General features: G+C 33.8%; 2 protein-coding genes across 2 annotated transcripts; one reads left to right on the forward strand and one right to left on the reverse strand.

The window, feature by feature from the left end:
• Window positions 1–3,573: 3,573 nt before the first annotated feature.
• LOC140960380 (uncharacterized) lies at window positions 3,574–5,054 on the forward strand. Its single transcript, XM_073418634.1, has 2 exons — window positions 3,574–3,733; window positions 4,031–5,054. The coding sequence occupies exons 1-2, from the start codon at window positions 3,619–3,621 to the stop codon at window positions 4,738–4,740; spliced, it is 825 nt and encodes a 274-aa protein (XP_073274735.1). The 5' UTR covers window positions 3,574–3,618; the 3' UTR covers window positions 4,741–5,054.
• Window positions 5,055–5,718: 664 nt separating this feature from the next.
• LOC140960390 (chaperone protein ClpB3, chloroplastic-like) lies at window positions 5,719–7,068 on the reverse strand. Its single transcript, XM_073418643.1, has 2 exons — window positions 6,409–7,068; window positions 5,719–6,172 (listed from the first exon to the last, which is right to left on the reverse strand). Exons 1-2 carry the CDS (start codon window positions 6,547–6,549, stop codon window positions 5,777–5,779), a joined length of 537 nt encoding a protein of 178 aa, XP_073274744.1. The 5' UTR covers window positions 6,550–7,068; the 3' UTR covers window positions 5,719–5,776.
• Between the last annotated feature and the right edge of the window lie 1,772 nt (window positions 7,069–8,840).

An 8,840-nucleotide genomic window follows, 5' to 3' on the forward strand; every position in this document is an offset into this window, starting at 1 on the left:
AACAAAGCATATCAAAGTTCGGAATTTTCTTTACCATTTCTAAATCGAATCATTACAGTGCATTTCAAATAACTCAAACATGCTTTCAAATATTATAGATGATATCGAACAACGAATAATTCAAGGGATTTCACACCAAATGGAAACGAATATATATCACGCCGATCGAATATTCAAAGTCATATTAAATTTGTTTTCGAAATATATCATGCTCACTTAAAAAGAACATAAGTGTGCCAAATCTTTTATATAATAACATATATATTCAAAAGTCCACTTTAAAAATAATTAAATAAGTTAACCATATTTATCAAAAAAATATAAATATCAAGAGCTACTTAAAATAAACATAAGTGTGAAATTTTATATAATAATATCAAAGAAACCCACTTACTTGAGAAATTGTTCCGAAAAGCTTGAAATGAACAATTTGGAGTTTGCCACCAAAATCCAGTCATTTTGAAAAAAAAATGTGCAACTAATTGAACCGTTGGATCGATCTGAAATTTGGATATGTTGTTCAAAACACGTTTAGGTGTATTCTGAACGGTGAAGATCGGATTCGAGATCTAAAACGATGAGAAAAAATTTCCAAATTTGGGCAGAATTTTGTCACAAAAAATTTGTAGAAACTTGGAGTGATTTATGTGTGCTAATTGGTGCCCTTTTATTGAGAATTGGTAAAACACCCCACTACTCCATGATCTCATGTCTCAAGCCACTACTCCATAATCTCATGTCCCTTAACTCCACAACTCCATGAACCCATGTTCATCCACTAAGCCACAACTCCACAACTCCATGTTGATTTCAAGGTCTTCACAGAGACGGTCTCACGGGTCGTATTTTGTGAGACATATCTCTTATTTGGGTCATCCATGAAAAAATATTACTTTTTATGTTAAGAGTATTACTTTTTATTGTGAATATCAGTAGGATTGACATGTCTCACATATAAATATTCGTGATACCGTATCACAAGAGACCTACTCTTAATTTGTAGGTCAAATTTTATTTTATTTTTTAAAAAGAATGGGTTTTTTGTGATATGCTTTTATGGATTTATATCGATTTGATACATATTTACAGTGAAAATAATATTTTTAACATAAAAATAGTGACTTTTTATAAATTGTGTCGGGTCGAAATTCCGTCAAACAAAAATGAATACTTAGATGATATCACAATCATAAAAAGTTATTGTATATTATATTGATTAAATAATTTATTACAAAATGTCAGTTGTTAACATGTCAATCACAATTATTTTATAATGTCACTTCAGTAGTGCGATAAAATGTAGTTCGCCCAGCACTCTCTGTCGTTGGATGGTCCACTCGTAGAATATCCCGAAACCCGTCTGACGGTGGATATTGTACCATAAAACTTTCTTGTTTTGCCGCGTCGGCCCAACAGTTTAATTTACCCACAAATTGTGATGATCATATTTCCAATATAATTAATTATAAATCATACTTATTTATTTTAAAGTCAAGATTAACGTGATAAACACTTGACATAATCATCATTACTCAAATGTTATCTTTCCACGTGGCGTAGTACGGTTTTGCTGCAAGTTGTGATTTTAATAGTTAATAATAAGTTTTTAATAAACAAATTAACATTGTGATGATATAAAAATACCAAAGACAACGAGCACACGTTTTCGTTTGTAAGTAATTATCTAAACATCCAAATTAAATAGCATATGTTTCACTTTGTATTTATACAAATAATTATGTGTTGAATGTGTAACAATGTACCTCCTGAATAGAACAATCGAAATTTAACGTTTAAGGTGTTGTACGATTTAAACGATTTGAGTTATACCATGACCACTAGATTTAACTTTTGGTAACAAATATCAATCAGGGTCAATGTCCCAAGTTCGATTCTTTTTTTTTTTTTTTTTTGCAAAGAGTGTAATTATTTATAGAGAGATTGTTGAGTGCAATAATTTTTCATGTCGAGTAGAGCAATCGAAACATTACGCTTGAATTCTTGTACGTTTTAAAATATTTGAGTTGTATCATACCAACAACTATAGTTTTTGATAAAAACGAAAAATGTTCGATTTTATTAAATAACAAAAATATGATTCCTTATGTATAGCTAGGGTGTAATGTTCACCGTTGGGTTGAATAACTTTTCAAAAATAAACACACACATGCCAATTATTTCATTAAAAGGAACCCAATTTCATCACGGAATCTTATTGTATAGCTGTTTCTCTTTATATTCCCGCACCTTTCACATTGTGTATAAAAAAATGGTATAATTCGTATTTAAACTTATTTTCTTCTTTAAAAAAAGACAAAAACTTGTGTGAGACGATCTCATAGGTCGTATTTGTGAGACGAATCTTTTATTTGGGTCATCTATGAAAAAGTATTATTTTTTATGCTAAAAATATTACTTTTTATTGTGAATATGGATAAAGTTGATGCGTCTCACAGAAAATCAGTGAGACGGTCTCACCCGCTCATAAAAAAAATTAATAGTGATTTGACATAGCATCAGAATATAAAATTAACACAGAGATTGTGGGTCCCGCCAATGGAGATATAATGCAATTAATTAATGGCTTAGCATTAGTCAATTGCTTGCATTAACTGAAGACTGTCCCACCATGAATTATCGACACATTTTATTTCAAATTGTTGCTTTCAATGTTTAACTACGCTATTTTGTAAACGATGATGAATATAAAATAGTTGTTTTATTTTTTTATTTGCGTGAATTTGGGCCCTGAGCGTGGTAATCAGTAAGTAAATTGACATCGCATGATATTAAATTATGGGAAATTATTATGAAAACTTGTATAATTGAACGAGGATATGATGCCCTAATTAAACTATATATAGCACCGCCAATCGTGGGAAAGGAACCCAAAATAGACGAGCGACTAAAAAATATATTTTTTAATTAAAAAAAATTATTTAAAAGTGGTGTTTGAATAGTACATATACAGTTTTCAAACAACATTAAAGCAACCGAATGAGAATAAAAATAATAACACGTGATAATTAAATATCTCCCGCATTGGTTTGATGAAAATATGTTGACAAATCTTAAGTTACATTACGAGATTGTATAGTTAAAAAATATTTAAAAGATTTGATAATTACTACTCATGTTAAGAATCTGCATATTCTTTTCGGGATATATTTACATAAAACTATAAAAGTAAACATGCTTGATTTGAGATTATTCTGATATGGTGATTATGGAGAAGTTTTTTGGGTGTGATTGAAAACATGAACACGTTAAAAAGATTCGTTTTGATAAAATGGAGACAATAGTCAATTTTAAGACATTTAATACAAAAAGTTAATATATAAATACCATATTTTTTATTTTAAATTTAGAAGATTATATTATATATAATAATAAAAGTGACTCTCGAGTGCAATTATTTTTTTTTTTATAGCTAAAATTGACCTCTCCAAGCGTGGAAGCGGTAATAATTAATAACCGTCTGGTTTTGACATGAATTCCCGGGTCAACCATGGTGTGGGTCAGTGGGTCTATAAATAACCATGCATTTCTGTTTCAGCTTATTCTTGTTATTACGTTACCTTTTTCTCCGACGTCCGATTGATTCTCGTACAAAGCACAATGGAAGCTTGCTTTCTCTCCTTCACAAAAAACATTGATGCTATTGCTCTTCCTCCAGTCAACCACACAAAGCATATCCCAATTCAATTTCAGTCTAAAAGACTTTCTGTATCATGTAAGTTATATGTATGCGCTTTTCTTTTCTTGATTTATGGAAAATTATAATTTTTTTCCTGCTTTTGCTGTAATTGGTTCTTCTCTAGTTGTCATCGTATATTGTTAATTCAACTTCAATTTACCAACTTTAAAGGGTTTTCGATCGGGACGAATTGTCATTATCATTATTTTTTTTAATGTAAATGGCCCTCAACGTGTTCGACTAAATTCTCAGGATTCTTTGGTGCAATATGTAGATTTCAGGCATTTGATAGTGCTCAGATCTAATAAGGCTTCGATTATTATTTGACAACAGGTTCTCATTCACTACAGGAACAAGATGGGCATCTTCTTAACTCCGATTGGCGTGCATTCAGGGCAAGATTAGTCGCCACCGAACGAATCTCACCGCCAAAGAACCCCGCTTTAATGGCGGATCAGCTTCTTCCAATCAAAGAAGCCAAATGGGCGCACGCGATTCACGAAGCAGAAAAGGGCTGTCTAGTAATAGCCACGGAAAAGCTTGATACAGACCACATATACAGAAGAACTGTGATCTTATTGCTATCTTCAGGTCCAACGGGCCTAACCGGCATTATACTCAACAGGCCATCATTCATGTCCATTAAGGTGATGGACTCATGGGCTCAAAACGTACCCAGCCCACTGTTAGACGGGCCTTTGTTCTTTGGTGGCCCATATGAAGAAGGTTTGTTCTTGGTGAATGTTGATCAAGAAAGTAATGGGCCCAAGAAGAGTGGTGTTTTCGATGAAGTGATGGAAGGGCTGTGTTATGGAACAAGAGAAAGTGTCGGCTGCGCAGATAGGGAATTGGGTGAAAGTCAAGCTTTTAGTTTCTTTGATGGGTATTGTTCTTGGGAGAGGGAAGAGTTGAGGAATGAGATTAAGGCGGGGAATTGGGTCTTGGCTGCTTGTAGCCCAAGTTTAATTGGGCCGAACTGTGTGGGAGGTGTTGGGCTTTGGGAGCAAGTTAATGAGCTTTTGGGACATAGGAAAGCTTGCTGATTTTTCTTTTCTGGGCCGGCAAAAGATTGGTATATATGTACAGCTTGTTTGAGGTATTAAGTGGGACTGGGATCTTGTGGGGTTCGAAATGGTCATTTGAGAACTGAGACCTTTAATAGCTGAAACTTTTGAAACCCTTCTCCGGAAGAAATCAGGAATGGCCTAGCGATGCCTCTCTTTAGCAAATGTATGGGCCCTCGGGTCTGATGTATATCACATTTTCTTTCTCAGAAAAAAAGAAAATTAAATTTTACTCTAACTTGAGTTTTCAGGTATCGTTAGCTCCCTCAAGGTGCTTTTTAAGAGCCTTAAACGTAGAAATATTCATATTATCTATAGAATGAGTGTTTTGTTAACTATAATTTATCAATTCGTAAGTTACAATTCTTTTTTGCATATTCAGATTCTACTAAAGTATCTCCAAAAACGTGTTATATTAATAAGATGCACATAACCTTGGTTAACTAAGTTTTTGAAAAATAACTCTTCACAATCAAATACACTTGAGAGAGTTAGCTTTTAAAAAAAAATTGACCAAGATTATTTTGCTAACTATCTCCACAAATAAATACGTAGTTAGTTACAAATTTGCGTGGTTTTATGGTAAAGCATTATGGCAAGTTAGCCTTCTCTCCTCGTATTACCGATAACTACATTCATTTCACGGGTCTCTCTCATATTTTGAACTGAAACATTTGACAATGCTGGATTGAGGAAGCTCGAGTACATCTCCATGTCAGCTGTAATATGAAGTAGGGATGTGAATTTATTTCATGTAAGATTTCCATTCCATTCTTAAGTCCGTACTGTATTCTCATTCCTTGATTCTTTGACCTCACCATTGTTACGTACTATAAGCAATGAATCTGCTCTCACATTTATCTAAAAGACGTATTGAAATTAATGGAAAATCTGTAACATTGGTTACATGCTCTCTGCTTTTATTATTTGGTATCAAAATTGCATCGTCGAAAAATTTGTATTTTTTGTTTTATCAGATTCGATAGATATTATGTAAGTTACAGGCGTTACCGCATCAGGGTTGTATAATGGTTATGTATCTGTAAAGATAAGTTAAAAGATGAATCAATATACAAGTAAGACCTAACACTGTCTTCGAAAAAGCCTCGAGATTTTGAGAAGACGCATCGGAACCTGATTCCAATCTTCTGAAAACAAGTTTTTGCTGTGGTATCTGACCATTGCCAAAAGCCGTAACTTGGGTATCGACAAGAATAGAGTCATCTTCTTTAAATTCTGACCTCAAGATACCCTTGGCAAGCTCGTTTTCGACATATTGTTGGATAACCCGTTTCACTGGCCTTGCTCCATAGTTTGGATCGTATCCGAGACTTCCTAAGAGTTCAACCGCAGCATCAGTCACCTGAATTTTCATCTTTCTATCAGCTACCCTCTTTTGTGCTCGTTCCAACTGTCAAGCCACATAAAGAATTAGACCAGATTCAATCTAAACAAAACATTTCTGATGAACAATCTCTTTCAAAAAGACAAACAATATAAAATGGATCAACAAGTTTCCCCTATTAGGGATTAAATAACTGAAATCCCTCATTTTGAAACATACATCAGAAGGCAAAAATTTCTCGCATTCGTGGACCACCTTGCAAGATGTCTCAGTGTGTGGTAAATCAGAAAAGAATTACTCACCTGTAATCTAACAATCCTGCCAATCTGGTTGCGATCAAGAGGCTGGAATACTATGTATTCGTCCACTCTATTCATGAACTCAGGCCGGAAAATAGATCTCGCAGCCGCCATTACCCTTTGCTTTATGGTTTCATAAGCCATCTCCTTAGGCAAGTCACCGTCATCATCTGTGTTAAGAATATATTGATTCACTCTTCCAGAAGATGCCTCACACCGCACGACAAAAGACCGCGACTTTCTCCGAAATTTATCAAAATTGAGACTAAACAGTACTATTACTCTTCAACTTAAACGAATTAATCTTCTTCGCCCCTCCAGGTTCCGCTAGATAATTGACGCACAACGGCTGCCTAGAAAACAAGGCGGGTTTAGCTGCATATTCCGACGGCACAGCACAAACTTTGGCAGCGGAGAACAACGCCGCAGCGGCCATTAAGTATCTGGTCAATATTTAGCGCTCAAATTTCCCGGTGAAGAATTGCAGTAGGGATTGAAGTACTGCTTCTGCGCAGGCAATGTCATTTAAGCAGAGGCAACGACGAATCTAGCAAATTCTAGACGAAGCCAAGCATAGAGCACCGGATGCAATTTCATAACATCACCTGCCTGTGTAGTGTTAAGCCATAAACGTGGCGACCCATGGATGGCCACTTCCCCCAGTGTATGACAATACCTATTAAAGTGTGTATATAATATATATATCTATAGGATGGCCACTTCCCCCAGTGTATGACAATACCTATTAAAGTGTGTGTCNTTATCAAAACTATATATATAATATATATATGCATTCGTGGAAATTATAACAAAATTATATATATAATATTTATTAATCGTATTTATGTTTGTGTATGTTACTGAATTAATATAATAAATGAATGTCATCTCATTGATATGATTCATCGACAATATAACATACATATATAATTTTTTGTAATTATTGATCAACCCTTGTGTAATACTTCTATTGGATATGGTCGAGCCAAATTCGTAGGTCCTATTTTTGTTATAAATATATTATTTTAATTATTATAATTTAACTAAATAGAAAATACTGTGTGTGTTAAAAATTGTATAATTCAAACATGTGTGGATAACCATAATCATAATCTTGAATCTGTTTTAAAATTTGATTATATAGATGGTTCGTAACCATGTTTTTACATGTATTGATGATTTGAACCAGACAACCAGCAAAAGTGGCAAAAACAAGTACAGTACTGATACAAAGAATGAACTATACATCCAAAATCTTCTGCACAAACAATACATAATGAATATGTACGTGTAAACTATGATTCTGTAATCACCTCGATACCTACAAACCAGGCATATCGACATTATCTCAAAGAATCTTCGAGGAAAACTCATAATCCCTCTGTCTTCTATAGCGGTTGATTGTCACTCCAATATGTGGCAATTTCGAATAAAATCATTAGAATAATTAACATAGTCCAGTAAGGGGCAAAACCAATCTCCACCCACGGTTTTGATTGGCCATTATAGTGTATCACTGCTGCCTTTTTCACATTTTCGATGTTAGTGTTATTCTGATAAACCTAGCCAAGCATGTACCAAGACGGTACAGACCAGAATAATTCACTCGACTCAATAGAGTAACTTCCACCACCCTACTTGGAAACGTCAATATTAACTATTCAACTTAATAATTTGTGTATCCTGAGTTAATCGAAAAGAATGGTTTTCTGCCGAATACTGAATATTTATAACTTGATAGTTGTTTTACTGATCAAAATCGTACTTTCTGATGAACTTGCATGTAGCGGAATACAATGTATACGTGTTACTTCATTAATAAAAAAAAATGAATATAATTCTAAAATAAACATTCATAGCTTACGAAAACACAGCTCGTACGTCGGGAAAACATTAATATTGTCTAGAAATTTTTTTAAAGAAGCTCTTGTGTTTGTATAAGTATGGCAATGATCCAAGATTAGTAGTACGAAATAGAAAAATTATCAAAACAAGGGGGGAGGGTTATTTTTATGATAGCATTCAACTAGACATATTTCAAAGCAAGAAATTATGCTTAAAAACAGTATAGATATAAGTATGCTAAAAAAAAACAGTAGATCTATAATCTATCTAGCTAGTCTAGGTAATTAAGAATCAACGGCAAATAAAAAGGCACTACGTAACATAGCATTGATTTTATTTTTATTTTTATTTTTCGTCGTTCATTGGTGGGCACTGGATAGATCACGGGTTAACACAATAGTCTGTAAATTACATTAGTCAGATAAATCACATTTGACAAGTTTTGTATGACAAACTCGTCTGGGAAGATGTTTGTAGTGGGGATTGAACTCTTGATCATTGGCCGAACGCTCACCTACTCCATAAACTCGGACACCCACTTGGAGGTACTTATCATTGATTTTAGGTTACACCTGGTGTGGTTTTATTTA

Source organism: Primulina huaijiensis, chromosome 2 (genome assembly GCF_012295235.1).
Source record: "Primulina huaijiensis isolate GDHJ02 chromosome 2, ASM1229523v2, whole genome shotgun sequence".
Taxonomy (NCBI): domain Eukaryota; kingdom Viridiplantae; phylum Streptophyta; class Magnoliopsida; order Lamiales; family Gesneriaceae; genus Primulina; species Primulina huaijiensis.